Raw genomic sequence first — 22,919 nt, forward strand, 5'->3', positions numbered from 1 at the left:
TTTCTATTCTTTTTTGAGTAATGTTGCTATGCTGCATAATTTATATCATTCACTTTATCCTTTGATGTGGCTTGACATGTGGCTTATTAAAAAAAACTTATAATATATATATATATATTCAAAATAAAATGGGGCTCGAAAACATAAAAAAATGAAGATTAAAACCCCAAATTTCCTTTACTCTTTTATATTTGTATTTTAAATTTTTTTAAAAACCATGTGGCACCACATGTACCACATCAAGAAGATAAAATGAGTGATATAAATTAGAGAACATAATAGCATTGCTCTTATTTTTTCTATCAACATATTGATATAGTGGTTATATTCTTATCAATTTTTTTTTTCAAATTTATTTATTTAATAATCTCAACCATTACTTAAAAATCATTTATGACGTTTTGCATGTATCGGCCCAATATCATGATATTAAATACGTATTTTCTAATAAAAAAGAAAAAGAAAAAAACGTATCTTCTATCCAAATCTTCAATTAAGGCGTTGAGATATTAAAATGAATTGAATTGAGTTGAGATGATAAAATATTATTAAAATATTATTTTTTAATATTATTATTATTTTAAAATTTAAAAAAGTTGAATTATTTATTATATTTTATATTAGAATTTGAAAAAGTTGTAATGATAAATTGAGATGAGTTGAGATGAGTTATAGTTCTAAATGAAGTGGTGTCGTTTGGATTCAAAGATGAGTTAAGATAAATTATGAATAATAGTGAGATGAATTGTGAATAGTAGTGAGATTTATGAGTTTAAATTGATGAATAGTAATGAATAGTAGTGAGATGCGTTGAGATAGATTGCGAATACAAATCGGAACTTTAAGGAACAGTTTAATGTGAAGGTGGTGACGTGGAGCATTTTATTAATAATTACAAAAACAAAAACAAACACAAGCAAACAGAAGTGTCACAAAGAGCGTTTCTGGGCATAGCAGAGCATTTCTGACCCAGTGGTTCTTCTTCTTCCTTCTTCTTCAACAGCCGCATAGCATTTCTAGCCGTTGGTGGCAGAGGAAGGTAATCATAATTTTCCTTTCTAATTCTCTCTGATCTAAACAGTTTTTACCATTCAAGAACGAAAGGATTGAACAGCCGCATGGCATTTCTGGGCACGGCATTAATGAATTTTCCCGAATAGAATTTGGTCTCTTTCTCTCTCCGATCTTTATAGCTCCAGTTGCATACAATGTATTTTCGATTGTGGTATTCGATTTATTAGTTTCACAGCCGTACACCATAGCAGAACTGATTGCCATACTTGAGACTTTGCCATCCTCATTTTTCCTCTTTGTTTTTCGGAAAACTAAAATTCAAACGTAAACCAAAAGGCCCTAAAATCCCTTATGAAAATCAAACCCAGGCTTCCAGTTTTACTCGGAACACTCTCTCTCTGATCTTTATAGCTCCAGTTTGATTGTGATATCCGATTTATTAGCTTCAGAGGCGTTGGCAGCCATTCCACCCCCCTCTTTTCCTTCCGCGGGTGAGCTTCTGGAGGAGAAGAAAAGGCTCCCTTTGAAATAATGATAAAAATGACAATTTACATTGCAGACGTGGAGGGTGTGCAGGATGTGTTAAATACCAAGCTTCCGAATAGAATTTTCTTTTAGGAAAGATTACCACAATCAATGGGAGCAAGGGAAAGTGCATGGCGTTTCTTCCATCAGCGCCCTCCTCTTCCTTTCTTGAGGCCACTCGTGGGCCTATGAAGGATACAGATTATTGCCATCGAACCCCAGCTGAAACTACCTTTGTTTCCCATTCTCTGTTTCCAAGTGCCGTTTGGAACGACTTGGGAATAAGATGCAGCCGGCGGCACTGTAGATTCCTTGACCCGAAAACCGACAAAAACCTAGGACGAACATCCTTAACCAAAACCAAACAATTTCAGATAACCAAACCGACAGCTCGCTTTCTAAATATGGTCGTCCACTTGAGATATGTTATCCAATTGATCAAAATTATTAACTTTGATCGAGAATTCCAATTTGTATAAATAATTGACGCTAGGATTAACATTCTGAAGTTCAGTTCTGATTCTGCTTGACAATCAGAGTGATAATGTTCGGATTCTTGTTTTTTTCTTTCCCTTTTATTTCCGGGTTTCTTTGTCTTTTGGTTTGAAGTTTTTCATATTGGATTATCTTTATTTTAACAGTCAATGCAGAACGCAGAAAATAAACAAGCAAAAGCAGGGGCGGAAACTGATGGGGGCCCGTATCATGTAGGTTTCTCCCTGTCCAATTCAGTGCAATTATTCTAAATGTGATTTTTATTTCTGGGTCTGTCAAATTGCCCCTTGTACATGCACGCACACACAGGCATACAAACATTTATGTACATTCTAAATTGGGTCGCTTGCTTCAGTTTTTGGTGCAAGTTCATATTCATAACTAAATTGTGGCTGTTATAACTCATGCTTTGATAAAATGCCCAGAATTGTGAAAATTTGTATAAAACTGGATTTGGATTGTACCTAAGATTAAAAGACAAGGCTGTATGTCTAAAAATTACGGGATTTAAAGGCCCATTGGTTGGGAAAATGTTGCTCCTGAAGCTGTATTTGGAGCTTGGAGATGAAGAGTCCATTTGGTTGGTAGAGCTGTTCCTGGGGTTGATTGGGCTAGTCCTCCTCTAGATTCATTCCTTTTACTAACATATTTTTGTTAACCTGTTTCCTTATATACTCAAGAGATTCCCCTTTTATTTCATAATCCTTATACACTCATAAATAACTCAACTTAATTTGGGAATTTCCTCAAAATATGTTTGACATTAGTAGGTATTTTTTTTTTTTTTCCAATTCCCTCTATGGAAAAGGTGCCATTGGGGTGGCAAAGAAGAATGAAAAGAATAGAGCGAATTTGTGCTTTCATTTATTCTGATCTCGGTCAATGGTCTGAATATTTGTATTTGGTTATACATAGGATTCATTTTGCCTCTGCGTGTCTATGGGCTATAATGATATCACAGTGTTCCTTGTCAATAAAGTGGTGGTTGGGCAGATTGAACACCTGTAAACCCATGTCACATTGCCAGCCACACTTCAAAGTGGTAGAAAACACATATCATTGGAGAAAGAAGAGCACGGTAATCAGAAGTTATGTTTAAAAATTATATGGGAAAGTGCATTTTGCTTACCCAACTACTACCCTTTTTTTAACTTTGGCCCCACACTACCAATTTTTGGCAATTTACAATTTTACACCCTTGATTTAAATCTGGCTGTTTAGATCAATGAAAAATAGGACCCGTGGCACAATTTTGCCAGTGAGATCATGATCGATGGTGTAAACTCCAAAAAGTGTTAGTTTGGAGTGAAAATTGATGGCTTTTGTTGTTTGGGGGTGCAAATTGAAAAAATGTTGGTAGTTTGAAAGTACAAAATGTGCTTTCCCCAAAATTATATACTCGATGCTCTCCATTATCTCAAGTTTACCCGTAAGGCATTTGTATTTAGATTTTTTTTTTGGTTTGGTTTTAAAGCAATGTGGTATCACAAGTTCACTATATTTTTAGAAGTTTGTAAGATTATTTGTATTTTACTATTAATCGACAAAAAGGCCTTTAACACTATAGGAAAGAGTCTAGCCTGAACTAGAAAGAGTTGGAATAAGTAAGATACAAATTCATATTACATTGCTTCTTGATGATGCATCTATCGCAAATGATTTTAATCCTTCCTGCTAAATTCATCTCCATTAATATGCTATCATTAATTAAGAGCCTTGTTATCCAATAAAAAGACCCACTTGTCATGTACACAGTGTGTGTCCTAACCTTTAGCTTTATTTTTATGACACAGCTTAGATGATTTAATGGCTCAGCCATTCATACAGATGGCTGAATCAGTTATTGTTGAACTGTTATATGGGCTAGTTTATATTTTGGGTTTACACATATTTCCAAAACCCCTGATGACAACATATTTTTTATGCCATGCACAGAGACTAAAGTTAAACAAGATCATTGATGCTGCAATGAGAAAGTATAGAAGTTTATACACCTACAATACCCTCAGACCAGATCTCAGGAAGCACATTGAACAATGTGTTTGCGAGAAACTCTCTGATTTGCACACTCCTGATCATCCCACCTATGCTCTGGTATTATACTTTTGTCTTTGATGGTGCTCTCCATTAGTTCTCTGATGATTTTTAGATGTCCTGCCTTTACATCTGAATTCGCGTAGATGATATGGAGAGCAATTGAAGGATTGAATGAGGAAGAGGGCTCAACTGAGGAAGCAATTTCCAAGTTTATCAAGGAAGATGTTAAGGATTTGCCATGGGCTCATGCAAGTTTTTTGAGGCATCATTTGAATAAGCTTAGTGAGAGTGGAGAGATTGTTAAAACTTCTGAAAATTGTTATAAGCTGCCTGCGGGAAACAAAAATTCTCTGAAAAGGAAGCACTGGCAGTTGAATGGAGCTGAAGGTCAAGTTAAACCAATAGAAGAACAAAAGTCTGCAGAAGAACGAAGTGAACCAGTGCCACATGCCAATTATATTGAAAAGCAGATTCAGTTACAAGAAGAACGAATTCTATTAATTGAAAAGTTAATTGAGCTACAATGGCAAAAGAATGAAGCTATTGAGAAACAAAATAAGCTGCAAACTGAAGTGAGGAGTGAGATGGTTGGCCTTAGGTTTGCCCCTTTCAATTTATTATTTCTGCTTGTTGTGCCCTTTTTTGTCTGTATTCCTGATTTTACAAGCCCCCCTTTATTTGTTTAATAAACAGTGATCCGAACCTATCCAAGGAGCCAGAGAATGGTGAAGCTGTTGTGAGATCCCAGAGTTCTTATTTTGCAGGCCGGAGATTGGAAAATGATGGCTCATCACTTCTCTCAAAGGTAAATATTAAGAATTGTGTCTGAATATTTTGATGACCACTTTCTATTCATCTTATCAAAGCTTTGGTTTTACTAAATTACACTCTGAATGATAGGATAAGTTTATAGAATTGCTGAAGAGGACAAAGAAGATTGAGGAACATCTGATGGATATTATTAACTCATCAAGTGTCAGTCAGGTGTCAAAGCATGACACTCTAAAACCTGTGATGGAAGAACAAGAGAAGGAAAATCTAATGAAGCCCGAGCACAAGCAGCAAGTTGAGTTTTCTAATCAAAGAAGGCCTCCACGACATGAAGTAGAAACATCACAGAAGAAATCTAGAAAAAAGAAAATGCAAGTTAAAAAATTCTGTGGTCGGCAAGAGGTGCCAGAATGCCAGAAAAAACCAACTAGAACTTCCTCTGATGTGCTAACAAATTCAAGACAGCTCAAAAATGAGCTGCAGCAAGAGCTTCTGGATTCAGAGAGAGTATTAGAATTTTGTTTAAAAGCAACGGAAACAGAAAATGTTGAGCAAGAGGCGTCCATATCAAGAACTTCTCTCAACGTGGCCTCAGGACAGCTTGGAATGAAGCTACTGGACTTTCCTGAAGACCATTCAGAACTTTGCAGCCACCCGATGCCATTGGAGTTGTTACCAATTATGAGTTCTCTTGATGTACTCTCAGACTCGCAGGAGCTGGGGTATGTAGAGCAACTAGAGCTTCCATATTCGGGGGGTCCCCTGTTGCTTAAATCATCAAGGCTGGAGCCATCAGGTCAAAAGGAGCAGCAGCTGAAGGCTACACTTAGTGGCAAGGGAAAGGCACATGATTACCAGGTAATAGAAATGATAATTTGTCCAGATTTCTTTACAGAGAGCTATTTACGAGGATAGGGAATAATCAGTAAATAAGTATTTTATTGATAATAGGCGAAGTCAAGTACACGGGACATATATAAGAAGAGCCACACCTAGGCATGACTGTCTAAAGTTACTAGAAAATCATGTACGTTCATGCCATTAAAGTCTATTAGAATCGACCAATGGAATCAAGTGTGCAGAAAAAAAGTTTTAAGCTCATCCATTGTCCATTCACGATCCTCAAAGCTCCAACCGTTCCTCTCCATCCATATGCATTGCCATAGACAGGTCGGTATCATCTTCCACATAGCTGCAATTTGAGAATTACCCTGGATTCCTTGCCAACTGACCAAAAATTCAACAACCCTTCTTGGCATTTCCCAATCGAGTCCCACGCTCGCGAATATATCGTTCCATAAACTCATGGCTATATCACAATACAATAATAGATGATCCACAGACTCACCACTTTTCTTATACATGTAGCACCACTCCAATACAATGAAGTGGCGTTTCCTTAGATTATCTAAGGTGAGAATCTTCCCTAATGAAGCTGTCCATACAAAAAAAGAAGCTTTTAGGGGGACCTTAGTCTTCCATATGTTCTTCCATGGGAGTGTTCTTGTAGAGTCATAAGAGATTTATAGTACGACTGTACATTGTATCTCGCCTTCTTGGATGGTGACCATATCATCTTATCTGCTCCTCCAGACATACTACAAGTGTGTACATGATTGAAGAAATCTGTAAATGTGTCAATTTCTCAATCTTGGGCGGCTCTAAGGAAAATGATGTTCCATTGGGGTGAACCACTAGAGAGATCCATAAGCTCTGCTACTGAGGCCACCTTTCTTTGTGCAATGTTTTTTAGTATTGGGTAGGCTTCTTTGAGGATTCGATCTCCACACCATAAGTCATTCCAGAATTTAATTCTAGACCCATCCCCAACTATACGAGGCAGGGAAAAATCCTCTTGAGGCATGAGGCATAAGCTTTTAGAGTTTTAGGATCCTATTGTTGATTGCATGAGAATTTCACCCATCAAATACTTGCAGATAAAATACTTTTGAAGAAGTTTTGAGAAAAGTAAATAGATCCGAGTAACATATGTGAGTAAGTCAATTTGTTGCTGGATAACCTTGTGGCAATAAGAAATTCTGATATACAGGTTCTTGGTGAAACTTGTTGGATCGAGATTTATTTTTTTGGTGGAATGAGATATTAGTAGTTAGACAGAAACAATATTGCATTTATCTTTGGTAAACTGCCCCAATTAAGTTAACCCTAGTCTTTTGGAGAAATTTCCTTTTGGGGAAAATACACAACCACCCAACAAACGACCACCAATTTTGCAATCCCCCCCCCCCCCCCCCCCAAAAAGATAGTCATCGAATACCCTTGCTCAAAAATAAAAATCGAAAATATAAGAAAGTTTTCAATAAAGTAAAAAGGCGAAAAAGATAAAAATGTTATTAATATTTTGAAAATTAAAAATAGAAAAAGAAAAATAGTTTTCTTAAAAAACAAAATATTAAAAAAATGAATAATTCCTCAAGCAAAAAAAGAACAAATAATAAAAAGTTGAAAAAATCAATTTATATCTTTTAATAATTTATTCATTTTTATTTTTAATAAATATTTTTATTTTAAAATATAATTTTTAAATGACTTAAAATAAAGTAATTTTTGTATGGACGTCAGCTTTAGGAAGTTTTTTTATGTGGATAACATGAGGAAGTGGCAAGTTGTAGTAGTTGATTGGTGTTGCATGTGTAAAGAAATTGGGGGAAATAGTGTATCATCTTTTCTGCTCAATTGCGAGCTAGCTAGTATATATTATGGAACATGATCTTTGGCCTGCTTGGGTTAGATCACATTGTGCCATCTCGAGATGTCACCAATTCAAGATTTTTTTGACCAATTCTTACTCTATTTGTGACCAATTCAAATTTTGTTTTTAAACATATACTCTATTTGTAACCAATTAGTATACGTTATTGGATACTATAAAATACAAGATAGAATATCATCTTTGAAGATATATATTGAGACGAATTTTTATGTGATTTTCTAAGAGGTTATAGAACAAAATAACAAATATTAGTTTTTAAACATCTCGATGAGATTTGCAGGACTTAAGCAAAGTATTTAAAATATTTTGCATTAATAATTGGATGTTTTACTTACCATATTTTCCATTTGAAACCAATTCGTGATTGAATCAAACTCTAATTCACTGTATGATTGTATGGATTTCTACCTATAAAAAAAATGATTGTATGGTTTTTTGTAGGCAATGTCTGTTTAACAACTTGAATTTTTAGAACGTCTGAATTTCAGGCAGCTTTGATATACTCTGTATTTGAGCTTCCTCCTCTTTTGGTGAAAGATGTCTTTGCTTATCAAAAAAGACAGAAAAAATAGGAAACAAATTAGTAATTGAATTCACAGTTCAATTAATTGATAAAATAAAGCCATAGACATGGCGACAACTGCAAAGACAGCTACTGCCTGGAGCCATCAGCTGTCCAATGGTGGCGAGTCAGAGGTACTTTAATGCTTGGTAGCAATGATGTTTGACTTCTTTTCCTATAGCCATTCGCTATCCATATTTAGTATGAGTATAGAATACATTGGGGCTCAAACTCCACCTCTGAGATTTTATGAGAGTCACTTCCTTGACTCCTTATCAGGATAACGTAGTAGTCCACTACTGTCAATCATCCCCACCACGTACTGTGTACAATAATTCACCAAAAATATTACATATTATTAATATAACAATCAATGAAGATACATGACTTCGTTTCCATGGGAAGCCGGGAATCAATGAAGATACATGACTTCATTTCCATGGGAAGCCAAGGAAATGATTGTAATTAGGCAAAGGCACTTGAGTGCAAGATGGCATCATTTAAAAGCTTCTGTTGATCTCTTAGCTAATGCCCATTGATGATCGATGTAATAGTAAAGTCCACAGATTGGAATCTTTAATTAAAGTTCAAAAGAAAATATAGAATATGCCAAACATAATTTCAAGTTCATTTATATTTGGCAGCTTGAGCACGGGCAGCAGGAGCAGCAACCAACTCAAGGCCAAGACGCATACCAAACTGAACTGGCAGTAGATAATGCCATTATAAAATCGTTGCCCTCGCAGCATCACTACAAGCTGCAACAACTAGTGCATAAAGATCAAGCGAGTCCTCTAAAGTTAAAGGCAAAGGAGACAGCAATTGGGGAATTATTATCCTCACATGATATGCATCGTCGTGAGCAACAGCCACAGGAGGGCCAAGGCTGGCAAAGGCCTCACAGACAAAACGACGGTGAAGATCACACTGCCACGCCGTTGTTTCCCCTAGCACATAGGAATCAATGTAAGCAGCAACAGCTGGAGTATTTAGACCAGGGGAGGCAGTTAAGTCATCAAAGCCAAGGTGCTTCCCAACCTGAACAGGCTGTAAATGATACCGTGAGGGATTCATTGCCTTCAAAAAATTGGCACAATCAACAGCAACAACTTGAGCGCAAAGGCCAAGCGAGGCCTCCAAAATTTAAGCCAAATTTGCAAGTGGCTTTGGGAGGATTATTGCTCTCAGATGATCAGCATCATCATGGGCCTCAGCTGCCAAAGCATCGAAGCCGAGGGAGGCCTCCTAAGTCAAAGGGAGATATAGATCCTACTACTACTGCCATGGTAGCACTGCCCACAGTGCTTCAGAACCAAAATGATCATCAAATAGCAGAGCGTCAAGGACAGACGGAGCTTCCTACAACCATGTCAAAGGCAGATGCAGATCTGCAGGTGTCAATACCCTTGGGTAATCAGAAACACAATGAATTGCAGCAGCAACAGCCTGACAGACGGGGTCGAGGGAGGCCTCCCAAACGAAAACAAGTTTTAGCTACAACTATGGAAGCATCAGTACCTTCACAGCTGCAGGAGCGATTAAAACATAGAGGACGAGGGAGGCCTCCGAAAAGGAGGTTGGAGCAGAAATCGTGATGAGACAGCCATTGTCCTTGAAGAGCAAACCGAAGCAAGCGAAGCATTGGAAAGGCCTTCAAAAGTGGACTGCAGCAATATGAGGATAGTAACAATAGTTACTTGAACGTTCTGTTTTTGTAGCATTAGCATTATAACTTGCAATTTTGTTACTAGAGTTAGTATTTGATGGGTTTTTTTGTTTTTGTAGAATCACGGACGTCAGTTTTTATTTCTTCTAGTGAAGATGTGCATAAGAAATATCTAACCATTCTCTCTTTAATGGTAATGTTAAGAGTAGCGAGTTGTTAAAGACGATTGTGTGATGAAGTCTTTCATGGCTGCAATGATAGAAATATTATATTAGTGTAATCGTTACATACATTAACATTGTCTGATTCATTTTTGCTTCTGTTGTTTCACTTTGCATTTCAAGGATCAAAGCCAAATGGAATAACATCTTGCATTAGATTTTCGCTGAGAGTTTGTTGCTATCAATAAGCTCCTGTAAACTTATGCTGGCTTAGCTTGTGAATGAAGGAGAGGCAAATCTTCCAAGATTTTCAGGCCGTGTTAGTGCTAGTGCAGTCTTTTGATCCCTTTCTACTTTCTAGAGGGCTCAACTGCCTTTTGCTTAATCTGTCAAAGAGGTTTACATGTAACTTGTGAAACTGGTGAAGGGTGATATGCTTTGAGAAGGACGGACACCTATACTTTTTTTCCTCCTTTTGATGAATGTGCATAAATACAAATGTGTTGCTTAGATTCTTGAAAGGAGCATATATTCTAACTTCTAACAGTACTCCTATCTTTACTGCTGTATTTGTACCTGATGCTGCTGCGCTGGTCCTTAGATCCATGGATAGTTGAACAATTTCATTATTGATAGGCCTTGACTTTGCTGTTTTTCCTGCCACAATAGACCTCAGAAAAATATCATCACGCTAAAGAAAAATTAACAACCCCTTGACCAAGAAGCTGAAGGTTTTTTGGGTGCTGCTCGTTTGTGACTTGTTTATTTTCCTACTCAAGTACGGTTTATTTTCCTACTCAAGTACGAGGGCTCATGATGATCAGATTTTCATTTTAAGCTTCTATATGAGCATAAAGTTGGGATAAAAGTGGAAAAATGGATAGATTTCCCATCATTACGTTGGATACTCTGGGTGGATTGAATTCATAACATATTTAGCATGTTTCAAACTTCAATGCTTTATTACTTTGCTCTGTTGGTTATCAAGAGTAATATGTACTGCTCTTTTCAAATGTATCACATGTTTAGGATCAATATTAATTTTTGATTGAGTTTCAGAGTCTTCGTTAGTTTTCGCAGATGAGATGAGTTGAGATTAAAATTAAGAATTGAATAAAATATTGTTAGTATATATTTTTTTAATATTATTTTAATTTTAAGATTTGAAAAAGTTGAATTGTTTATTTTATTGTGTCAATTTGGTAAAGTTGTAATGATTAGATGAGATGATATAAGATGAATTGAGAGGAGTTATAAAAACAAACAAGGAGCTTTGCTTCCAACTTTCCCCTCCCCAAATTTTAAACCAGAAAAAAATATTGGAGTATGTGTTTTTATGTATACAGTATCGTACGCTTAACATTGTAAAGAGCATGTAATACCTGTCTTTGTATAAAGGTTTAAAGGTATAGCAGATACTCCCATGCATCAAGGATGGAAGCTTCCTTTTCCTGCATGTGCTATTATAATAGAGAGAGAGTGAGAGAGAATGCTTATGCACAGGGAAGTTTCCGAGAAATTCCCATATTTCAACTGGAAGTACTTTTCTCAACATTGAAACCCACATGCCTTTTTAATTCTGAGGTTTCTCATCTTTCTATTTCTACCTTTCTAATTTGTGCAGAAAAAATAAACAATTGCTGACTTATTCTTTTCCTATAAGACAAAACTACTTTCAAAAGCCCACTAATACAATCCTCCGATCTCATAGGAGGGAAGGAATAAAGAATATTAGAAGAAATCTCTTCTCTTTTCTTCTTCTTTTTTAGTCCAAAGAAGGGTGTTTTAAATAAACCAAACAGCAAAGAAAAGAATGGCAATTAAACAGAGTTAAGGGAGCAACCGCCAAGCAATACCTATCCATCCTTTGATCAGAAGCAATGCTAATATCCTAAAACTAGATGACCCATTTATCCACACCCACATAGTATATATATAGCTTTCCACCCACAAATCACCTCAAAATATAAAACTGGGTTCATGCACAAAACTCCAAGAACGTACGATTCATTGATCCTGATCCATCTTATCTGTAATTTTTTCTATTTCTATCAAACACAGTTTCGGTCATTACAACTCGCTCTTTCTCATAATTTGCTAACTGAGGGAAAGAGTATACACAGAGAGAACGGGAGAGATGAAGCAAGAGAAGGTGGGGGTGTTGCTGCTGCAAGTGCTGGTGTTTGCGCTGAGTTTATGCGAGATATCATCGTCATCAGGTTCTTACTTTGATCAGCAGCAGCAGTATCATAGGAGGAAGTCTATGCTACCAACGGAAGCGTCGTCGTCCCTGATGCTCAATCGAGCTGGTTCCTCCATTGTGCTTCCCGTTGACGGGAACGTGTATCCTATTGGGTACGTACGTACTTCCTATATAATTCTTCCCCACTTTCAGAATTTTCCATTTAATGTGTCAAGACTCCAAACCCATATCCAGCAATCTGTTGAATTTAACACTTTTCTGTTGTATTGTGCAGGTTCTATAACGTTACCCTCAACGTAGGACAGCCATCAAAGCCATACTTCCTTGATCCTGATACCGGCAGTGACCTCACATGGCTCCAGTGCGAGCCCTGTGTTCAGTGCACTGAGGTAAATGCTCAGGACAAGTCCTCTATGCTCTTTTCTTGTAAAAATGACTTTCATAGCTTTTTCATCCAGCATGCACAAGTTTTATAACTGTCATGACTCACAAGGGCATTAAGTGGAGAGGGGGTTTAATTTGTGGTCGCTAATGCTTATTAAAATTATGGAAATATAAAAAGAAAAGAGGAAATTTTCATATCATGGAATAACTTGCATGTAACACCAGAACTGTGTGCAAATTTGAGCAATTTTTCTTGATTACTACTGAATATACATTGTTCACATGGATGACTTCCGCCAACTGGCCACGAATATGAGATCTAAACAAATGTTTTTGAAAGTAATTACATATATATATATATATATATATATATTATACTCTATGTTAAATATTTTTATTTTAACATCATCACCGCCTTCTCTATTTCTTGTCTTTGAAAGTTTCATATTATCCCGGATGCAATATTGTTTTAAATGCCCGCGTATCTTAGTGCAAGTAAATAGTTCTTAACAACAGCAAATTCATTTTATTTTTCTGCATTTTTTGTAGGCTCCCCATCCACCTTACAGGCACACTAACAACCTGGTAGCCTGTAAGGACCCTCTTTGTAAATCCTTGCACCCAACCGGTGACTACAAATGCGAAACCCCAGAACAATGTGACTATGAGATTGATTATGCAGATGGTGTTTCATCCATGGGGTTCCTTGTCAAGGATTTGTTTTCCCTCAACTTAACAAATGGAGGACACCTTAGACCTCATCTAGCCCTTGGGTTGTTACTCTGCTTGCTTTGTTGATCTCAATTGTTTTCACTCTCTTAATTTTTCAATTTTCTTGAAGTAATATTGGAGAATCATGTCTTTAAATGGAATTTTTCGTTGCAAGCCTTTCACGTTAACTTTGTTTTCTATCTGTTCTTATACTAAGTTGCAAATTATGATGTGAAAGGTGCTCAAGGACAAATGTCACCTCCAAATATTAACTAAAATAATTTGAATCGCATGTTTAATCTTTATAACTGTATTTCCATATGTGACTTTTATCTGAGTTCTGAGTTCTTTTAGTCTATGATGGCTCTTTTCAACTCAAGGCAGCTATCTTGTTAAAAACAGAGAAATGTAGCAATCAGCAGTAAACTGCAAGCAAATTTTCTGCTCATGTTTTCCCGGTTCATGTAATAATGGTTGCTTAGAATTCAAGGATGGTGTAACTGGAATAAATGTAGAAGTTTAGGCTAAAATTCATTTGGGTATGCTATTTCTGGCTATGTTTCGACATGATAACCAATCATGACATTGTGCTAAATTATTTTGTCTCCTCTAACTATGCTAACTATCCCCACCATGTCTTCAAGTGCACCCATACATGAAAAATCAGAAGCCTGATGTGATCCTGACATGTAGTTTTTAAAGGTATATTTGGATGGTGGATTATGATTATAACTAAGTGTTAATAGATGCTAAATGAGAAGCTTTCTTATCCTACTATTCAGGTGTACGATATGTAATTCATGTAAGCACAAATCATGAGTTTTATCAGTTGCTTCTGTACACTGTGATCATAGTGTTCTGAATCTATTGTCTACAGATGTGGATATGATCAGAGTCCCAGTCTATTTTCTCATCCCTCTGATGGAATACTTGGCCTTGGCAAGGGAAAGTCCAGCATTATATCACAACTTAGCAGTCAGGGTTTGGTGAGAAATGTCGTCGGACATTGTTTAAGTGGCCGAGGCGGAGGATATTTCTTCTTTGGGAATGACCTTTATGATGCTTCACGTGTGGTTTGGACATCAATGTCACGCGATCATCGGTAATTAGCCCTTCTGGATCACCTCTGTTCAATTTACAAACTCCCCATTATATTTCATATTTTCTTCTTCTTAAATCACTCTTTGTGATATATGTCAGCGAACATTACTCACCGGGGTTTGCAGAACTGATATTTGGAGGGAAGCCTACTGGAATTAGAAATTTACTTGTAGTTTTTGACAGTGGGAGCTCCTACACCTACCTAACTTCCAAGGCTTATGAAGCAGTAACTTCTTTGGTGAGTGAAATCTGTATCTTTCTCCAATCTTTTAGAGCTAAAATAGCACCCAGCGTTCATACTAATGATGTGGATTAGGCTCTAGTTTATCTCTTAATTCTAATCTTTTCAAGAATTTCTGAATTACTTGCACAATTCCTGAATGCTAATAGAGAATAGATGCTTCATCTCCTCTTATATCATATGGTTGTGTTGTACTCACACTGGTGCTATATTTCTATTTACCATTCACCAAATGATCGTTCCAAGATTTTCCTACCATGGTTGTTGTTCTTACTAAAAAAGTTAGTTTTACATTTACATTAAACATCAGTAAAAAAATTTTCTTTTTTTTGGCTTATATGATGTTGTAGGTGAAGAAAGAATTACCTAGAAAGCACTTAAGAGAAGCATTGGATGACAAAACTCTCCCATACTGTTGGAGTGGTCGAAGACGATTCAAAAGCATAGAAGATGTAGTGAAATACTTCAAGCCCTTAGCATTGAGCTTTGCCAATGGTGGGAAAGCTAAACATTTTGCAATCCCCCCAGAAGCTTATCTGATTATCTCAGTAAGTCCCACCTTTATTTTCTCCTCTGTTCTTTTCGATCTATGTCTCAGTAGCAAGCAAGTCACTGTGTATCAAAACACTCAAACAACATGTTTATTGCAGTCTAAGGGTAACGTGTGCTTGGGAATTCTAAATGGAACAGAAGCAGGGCAGAGTCTGAACATCATTGGAGGTAATTGTTGGTCATTAAGTCATGGAGCATTACCACAAACATAAAATCAAACATCCCCATTCTTAAAACTTTTTTTATTGTTTTTTTTTTTAACAGACATATCAATGCTGGGGAAGATGGTGATCTATGACAATGAGAAGCAGTTGATTGGATGGGTGTCAGACAAGTGTGATCGGCTTCCAAAACCTAAAACTGTTGGGATTTGGTGAAAACAATGAGTCCATTTCTCATTATTAGCACACATGTAAATATGGCTAAGAAAATAATGATGTGTACTAGTTTATGTATATGGTAAAAAGGGTAGAAGGTTTTACCTTTTAACATTAATAATTTACAGATATAGTTGTTGATTAATTCAATAAAATTTACCATCCATGCAGTGCTACTTTAAACTAGGGAAAACTTTTTAAGGAGTGGGAAAGAGTGTTCCAAGAATTTCCCCCATATTTCAACTGGAACAGCTCTCATGCATACATATTTACTTTTTATTTTGAAGTTCTTGTCATTAGGGGTGAAAAAAAAAGGGTGCACTGGTCCGGTCCAGTTCTAAATCGGTTTGGTTCGGTATCGGTATCAATTCTATTTTTTTGGAAACCGGTCGATATCGATCCAATTCCCATTTTTCTTTTTCTAACACTAAACCGGTTCATATAAATATATATATATTTTTTAATTGTTTTATTATATAAAATATTTTTTATAGAATTTTTTATATTATATATAATTTTTATATGTAATATATATAATTATACATAAAATAATATTGTATTATATGCTAAATTACTAATTAAAATAACATTAAATTTTCAAATCCTATATAAATAACTATATATTATTACTATAGTCTATAGTATTAGTAGTTATACTAATACAATATCACTATAGTCTATAATATAATTATAATATACTATAATATACTACAATATATTATCACTATATTATTATATATTATAATATATATAACATATAATATGTACTATACATATAATATACTGAAAAAACCAGACCAGAGCTTGTAAAACTGGAAGTACTGGTTTAGGGGTCTAACCAGTGTGGTATCAGTTCTTCAAATCTTAAAATCGATATATACCGATTCGGTTTTAAAATATGTCCAAAACCAGACTGGTTACACCTCTACTTGTCATTTTGGTTCTTGACTTCTTCTTTTTTTTTTTTTTTTTTTTTTTTTTTTTTTTTTTTTTTTTTTTTTACTTTTAACCAATACAATCAATCCTTTGTTTCGAAATGATGGAAGGAATGAGGAATTCTTGACCTCTTGACCAATATAATCATCATTGAATCGCATAGGGAATTAACAATTTTGTTGGCACAATTCCACTGGAGATATTCAATATCTCAACATGTTACCAAGAGTCTTCTCTCTCTTTTTCATTTGAGTAAAGAGAGAAGTGGGCAGTACTATACCTAAGGAAGATTCTAACAGAATTGGTGGTAGATAGTGTTGGGTTGGCAGCATAGAGGGAGGAAGATTCTCTGTGCAGTACTGATGGCAGAGGGAGGAGAGAGGTTGTACGTAAGGGAAGATCCCATGTAAATCTAAGAACGGGGGCTGAGGTACATTAGGCACGATGGTGGATGCTGAAGATGGAAAGCTTAGAAGAACAATGGGAAAAGCTCATGTTAATGGAAGAAGAAAAGCGAAATGTAGAACGGGATGATAGTGTTCCTCAGGAGATCAAGAATAAGGGAGATAGAAGCTTGGTTGGCAAAGTGTGGATGAAAAGAAAGATTAATCAAGGTCTTCTAGAATCTACGATGGCAAACGTTTGGAAGTTAAGCAGGGTGGCTAAGTTTCTGGTAGTGGGGAAGAATGTTTGTCATCATCTTTGCAACTCATACAGACAACCAGAAAGTATGGGGAGGGAAACCTTGGCTATTCGACAACAAATTGATGGTGCTGCAGATGTTTGATGGATTCATTCCTCCACTGAAGATGATTTTTGAACGGGAGGATTTATGGGTGAAGATGCATAATCTCCCCTTAGCTTACATGACGGAGAAAAGAGGTGAGCAGTTGGGAAGTACAATGGGTAAGGTGGTTGATGTTGACGTGCAGGATGATAGGAGTGGATGGGGATGTTGTCTCCGGGTCCTTATCGAAATGGATCTCACCAAACCACTAGCGAGAGGGAGAACAATTATAGCCAAGGTAACAAAATGTGGGTCTCTTTCGGGTATGAGAAATTACCTCATATATGCTTCTCTTGTGGTAGGATAATCCATAGTCCTCACGGATGTCCTAAGAAGGATAGACAGAGAGAAGGAAAAAATGAGAGAGAGGAACAATTTGGGGCCTGGCTAAGGGTGAGTTCAGTGGGAAGGAGAAGGATTTCTCGGGTTTTTAGTAGAGATAATAGAAGCGAAAGATCGTTGAGGAATGATGAAGGAGAAGAGGGTGTGTCAACCCAAAAAGGAGGAAAATAAATATTGAACGTGAGTCAGGGAAAGGGTCCAAGAATAGGTGGGACTGAAGACCAAGTGTATGTTGTGGATGAGGAAGTGTCTGAAGAGGAGAGATTGAAGGAAGCTGAAGGGGGCAAAGGGGATAAGAAAAAAAGGGAGTGAAGATGTAAAATATTCCAATGAGTCAGTTCAAAAAGTGCTCGATGTGGAGGAAAAGGAAGAGGTTATAAGGGACCTAGTGAAAAGTGGGAGGGCATGGAAGAGGAGGGCTCGTGCAAAAGGTAAGGTGTCTGAACTTTTACGTGTTGGTTCCCCTACAAAAAAACCTTGTGATGGTAACAGAGAGAAAAGCTTAGGAGAGAAGGTGAAAAAGAAGCTTAAGCTAAGTAGGGTGAGGCTTGAAGTGACAACATCCGAGAGTATGGCAGAGGTTGTTAAACAGCCCCGCCAATTACCATGAAAATCTTAAGCTAGAACTACCAAGGGCTTGGGAACTCTCGAACAGTTCAAGACATCTGCTCTTTAGTAAAGGATAAGTTGCCCAGTGTAGTGTTTATGATGGAAACTAAGTTGAAGACCTGTAGATTAGAGAATATTCGAAGGAGATTAAGGCCTCGTTTGCTTTCAGGGATGAAACTAAAAATTCTGAAAACTTTTCCAAGTTTTGTATGGTTAGACTGTCTCTGAAAACAAACACTCATTTTTAATCTCATCTCATTTCATCTCTCATTAATTTATTACTGTTTATAAAATATACTATACGCGAAAAAAACTGGTCTACCTGGTTCTTGTTCTGTACTGTTAGAAAAAAAAGTGGATCTAACCCTTGGTACCTATTGTTACTATGTTGTATGGTTAGAATACAGCAACACCCAGGAAAACACCGGAAAAAAAAAGTCAAGCCATTTGTTGTTACTGTTCATGCACGGGCTTCAACCATTTTGGAAATATTTTATTATAAAAAAGTAATATAATTATAAGTGGGTTCCACCAGTATTAAAAAAAATATTTATCATCCATACATCACACACCTATTTTTATTTTTTTTTCTTTTTTCTTAACGAGTGTATGGTGCAGTAATAACGAGTAGCAAAAATCATTACAAAATATTAGGAATGACTCTCTAAAATATTTGATAAAAGAAATATATTTTAGGAATAATTATGTGTAATATTTTTTAAATGAGGTTGGGTTTTTTTTTTCTTACAAATATTTCTAATGACTCAACAAAATATTTGATAAAAAGGAAAAATAATTACACACAATTGGTTAATAAGGGATGTAGAAAAAAAAACAAAAAACAAAACAAAACACAACATAGCCCAGGAAAACGCCAAAATGTTAGGAAAAAAAAATTGTACTATTCATGTGCGGGCCTCATCTCGTTTCAGTGCATCTGTAATATAATATTGTTGATGTAAACGGCTGTGGGTCCCACAACCATAAATACTTCAAAAAAAAAATCAAACTAATCTCATTTCATCTCTATAAACAAACACATATTTTATCTTATCTCATCTATACTTAACATATCTCAATACTATTCACACATATCTCAAAAAATTTTATTTCATCTCATCTCATCTCTGAAAACAAACGAGGCCTAAGAATGGAGGGTTGTTTTGGGGTTGAATCGATAGGAAGAGGAGAAGGCCTGGTTCTGTTTTGGAAAAAATGGCTAATGGGGGAGATATTAAACTTTACACAAATGCACATTAGTGCATGGATCTGCGATGGAGAAGGGAAACAAAAATGGTTATTAACAGGCTTCTATGGTCACCCTGTGACAAACAAAAGGCATGAGATCTTTTATCATCAATTAAACCTGGTGATAACCAAGCCTGGTGTGTTATTGGAGACTTCAACGAGATAGTCACTAATGATGAAAAGAAGGAAGGCAGACCTAGAGGAGACAATTTGATGTGTAACTTCAGAAATGCATCAGAGAGTGGGGGCCTATCTGATCTAGGATGGAAATGAGATAAGTTCACTTGGAATAACATGCATGGGGATGAAACATTTACGAAGGAAATGGTTGACAAAGTAATAACTAATAAAAATTGAATTGAATTGCATAAAAAGGTTTGTGTCAAGGTACTGGTGGCAAGGAGTTCAGACCACAGGCCTATGCTCCTTAAGTTTTCACAGGCTGGGAGATTTAGTTCACATGGAAGCAAAAGCTTTAAGTATGAAGCTTGTTGAGCTGCTGAAGTAGATTGTGACAAAACTATAAGGGATGAGTGGCAACAATCAGACATTGAGGGAGACCCCATGATGAAGTTACAAAGGTCGATGAACAGGAGCATCAGTGGTTTGAAAAGGTGGAGTAGGAATTTATGGAGGAATAAGGCAAAAGAAATTGTCGAGAAAACTAAGGTTTTGAAGCAATTGCAGGTGAATGAGGGTTGTCACAATATAAATGAGATAAAAGAGATACAAAAAGAGCCGGAATTACTTTTGGAACAAAAGGACTTGAAGTGGAGACAAAGGGCTAAAAGAAACGGGTGCAAGCATGGAGATAGGAACACTAAATATCTTCATACTTGTGCCAGTCAAAGAAGAAGAAGAAACTGTATTGCTCAAGACTTTGATGAACAAAAAAGATCCTAACCAATAGAGAAGACATTGAAGAAGCATTTAATGGGTATTTTGAGAAGCTTTTTCTCTCTACTAGTCCCATAGTAGAAGAGATAACAGATTGTTTGAGGGTGGTGGAGCCTAGAGCCACTGTGGAGATGAATGAAAGTATCTCTATAAGTTTTACCAGAACTAAAGTAGAAGAAGCTATAAAACAAATGGGCTCTTTAAAGTCCCTAGGACCAGATGGTCTATGGGCCTGTTTCTATCAAAACCATTGGCAGATAGTGGGAGAGAAGGTATGTGCAGCTGTTTTGTCTTTTTTAAATGGTGGCAGTTTTGATCATTTGTTGAATTATACCCATTAGTGAATTTATTCCTAAAGTGAAGTATCCTACTGTTGTTAGTGAATATAGACCTATTAGTCTTTACAATGTTTTGTATAAGATAGTCTCAAAAGTGTTTGCTAACAGACTTAAGAAGCTTTTGTCAGTTATTATATCTCCTTCCCAAAGTGTCTTCATTCCAGGAAGATTGATTACAGACAATATTATGGTGCCATATGAGGCCCTTCATTCCATGAAATCAAGACAAAAATGAAAACAATGGACCATGGCTGTCAAGCTGGACATGTCCAAGGCTTATGATAGAATTGAATGGAGTTTCCTTGAGGCTACGATGAAGTTGCTTGATTTCTGAGAGTAATGGATAAAATTGATCATGTGCTGTGTTACTTCTTTCTCATACTCAATTCTCATCAATGGTAGACCAGGAAGAAGGTTTTTACCTACAAGAGACTTAAGGCAAGAGAATCCACTATCCCCTTACCTGTTCATTATCTGTGCAAAGGGATTGAGCTCTTTGCTTAATAACTCTGATGCTAGAGGCTTAACTAAAGGGGTGACAATGGCAAGAGGACATACCAAAATTAATCATCTATTGTTTTATGATGATTGCGTTCTTTTTGGAAGAGCCAAGATTAAGGAATGGAACAAGCTATTAGGGATATTGAAGAAGTATGAAAGGTCCTCAGGTTAGTTTTTGAACAAAGAAAAAACTTCCATTTTCTTTAGTTCAAATACAAAGTCAGAAGTTAAGGAACAAATACTAAGGGCTAAGGGATCAGTGGCATGTGGTTGCTATGACAAATACCTAGGTCTACCTTCTGTGGTAGATAGATCAAGATTTAACACTTTTAAAGGTATTAAGGATAGAGTATGGCAGAAAATCAGTTGTTGGACGAACAAGTTCCTATCCTCAGCTGGCAAAGAGATATTGATAAAAGTTGTTTTGCAAGCAATTCCTACCTACACGATGAGCGTGTTTAAACTACCAAGAAATCTGAGTAAAGAATTAAATAGCATGTTATCAAAGTTTTGGTGGGGTAGTCAAGCTGGTGAGAAGAAGGTGCAGTAGCAAAGCTGGAAAAAGTTCAGAAATCAGAAGATTAAATGAGGTTTGGGGTTCAAGGATCTTGAAAGCTTCAACACAGCCCTCTTAGCAAAATAGGGATGGAGATTTCTACAGCATCCTAATTCTTTGGTTGCAGTAATTTTCAGAGAGAAATGCTTTAAAACAAAGCATTTGTTGGAGGCCAAATTGGGGTATAAGCCATCACTGATTTGGAGAAGTGTTTGGAGATCTTTAGACTTGTTGAAAGAAGGCTTGAGATGGAGGGTTGAAAATGGCAAAAGTATTAATGTGTGGGGGTCATAAATGGCTTAAGTCTCCATCCTCTTATTGTGTTCAATCTTCTATTAAGATCCTTGATAGAAATGCAAGGGTATGTGAGCTTGGATCAGAGTGGAAAAGGGTGGAATGAGGAGTTGGTGAAGGCAATTTTTATGAAAGAGGAAGCTGAACAAATATGTAGTATACCTCTTAGTAAGATGGGATCAGATGACAAGATGATATGAGATCCCTTAAACAAAGGCATATTCTCTGTGAGGAGTGCTTATTTTGTGGAGTTAGAAAGAAAGAGGTCCACAAGGGGAGAATCATGAAGGGAGCAAGTTAATGATTCGAGATGGAAGAACATTTGGAGTTTAAAGGTGCCAGAGGTGGTTAGATTATTTTTGTGGAAAGCTGGAAATGACCTTCTTGCAACAAGGAAAAATCTGTGGAAAAGAAAAATAGTTGAAAATCCCAATTGCCCGATATGTTATGAAGAGGAGGAGACTATTATGCATGTCATTTGGCAGTGTCCAAAAGCAAGGGATGTTTGGCTAGATTCTTTAAGACATGTTCAAAAATGGTCAAGCACTGAAGAGAGCTTTCTTGGTTTGTGGGAGAAATTAATAAAAAGGCCGAAAGAAAGAGGAGTTGGATTTGGTTGCAGTCACAATGAGAATGATTTGGCTCATAAGAAATTCTTTCATTTTTTGAAGAAAAGTTTTAAAAGCCCTAGCAATATAGTCTGATCAGCAAGATCAGTCCTTGAAGATTTTCAGTTAGTACAAGAGAATGAGAAGGCTCTAGTATCAGGGGCAGAGAGAATATCTGCAGAGGGTAATATTAACAAAAGAAGGTTGTAGACATGGGAGAAACCAATGCAAGGATTTATCAAAGCAAATTGGGATGCTTCTCTTAATGA

General features: G+C 36.4%; 2 protein-coding genes across 3 annotated transcripts; both read left to right on the forward strand.

The window, feature by feature from the left end:
- The first annotated feature begins 902 nt into the window (after positions 1-902).
- Positions 903-10,081, forward strand: LOC121252550 (interaptin-like). The gene is made up of 7 exons (XM_041152248.1): positions 903-1,039; positions 2,181-2,246; positions 3,970-4,128; positions 4,215-4,669; positions 4,765-4,876; positions 4,972-5,700; positions 8,783-10,081. Exons 2-7 carry the CDS (start codon positions 2,184-2,186, stop codon positions 9,731-9,733), a joined length of 2,469 nt encoding a protein of 822 aa, XP_041008182.1. The 5' UTR covers positions 903-1,039; positions 2,181-2,183; the 3' UTR covers positions 9,734-10,081.
- Positions 10,082-11,602: 1,521 nt separating this feature from the next.
- LOC121252551 (aspartic proteinase Asp1-like) lies at positions 11,603-15,698 on the forward strand. 2 transcript variants are annotated; one of them, XM_041152251.1, is made up of 8 exons: positions 11,603-12,320; positions 12,443-12,557; positions 13,102-13,325; positions 14,141-14,365; positions 14,464-14,602; positions 14,956-15,153; positions 15,256-15,325; positions 15,422-15,698. In XM_041152251.1, exons 1-8 carry the CDS (start codon positions 12,103-12,105, stop codon positions 15,532-15,534), a joined length of 1,302 nt encoding a protein of 433 aa, XP_041008185.1. In that variant the 5' UTR covers positions 11,603-12,102; the 3' UTR covers positions 15,535-15,698. The 2 variants fall into 2 exon arrangements, with proteins under 2 accessions (XP_041008185.1, XP_041008183.1); XM_041152249.1 differs by having other exon boundaries at positions 14,956-15,325.
- Positions 15,699-22,919: the final 7,221 nt, after the last annotated feature.

Source organism: Juglans microcarpa x Juglans regia, chromosome 2S (assembly GCF_004785595.1).
Source record: "Juglans microcarpa x Juglans regia isolate MS1-56 chromosome 2S, Jm3101_v1.0, whole genome shotgun sequence".
NCBI lineage: Eukaryota > Viridiplantae > Streptophyta > Magnoliopsida > Fagales > Juglandaceae > Juglans > Juglans microcarpa x Juglans regia.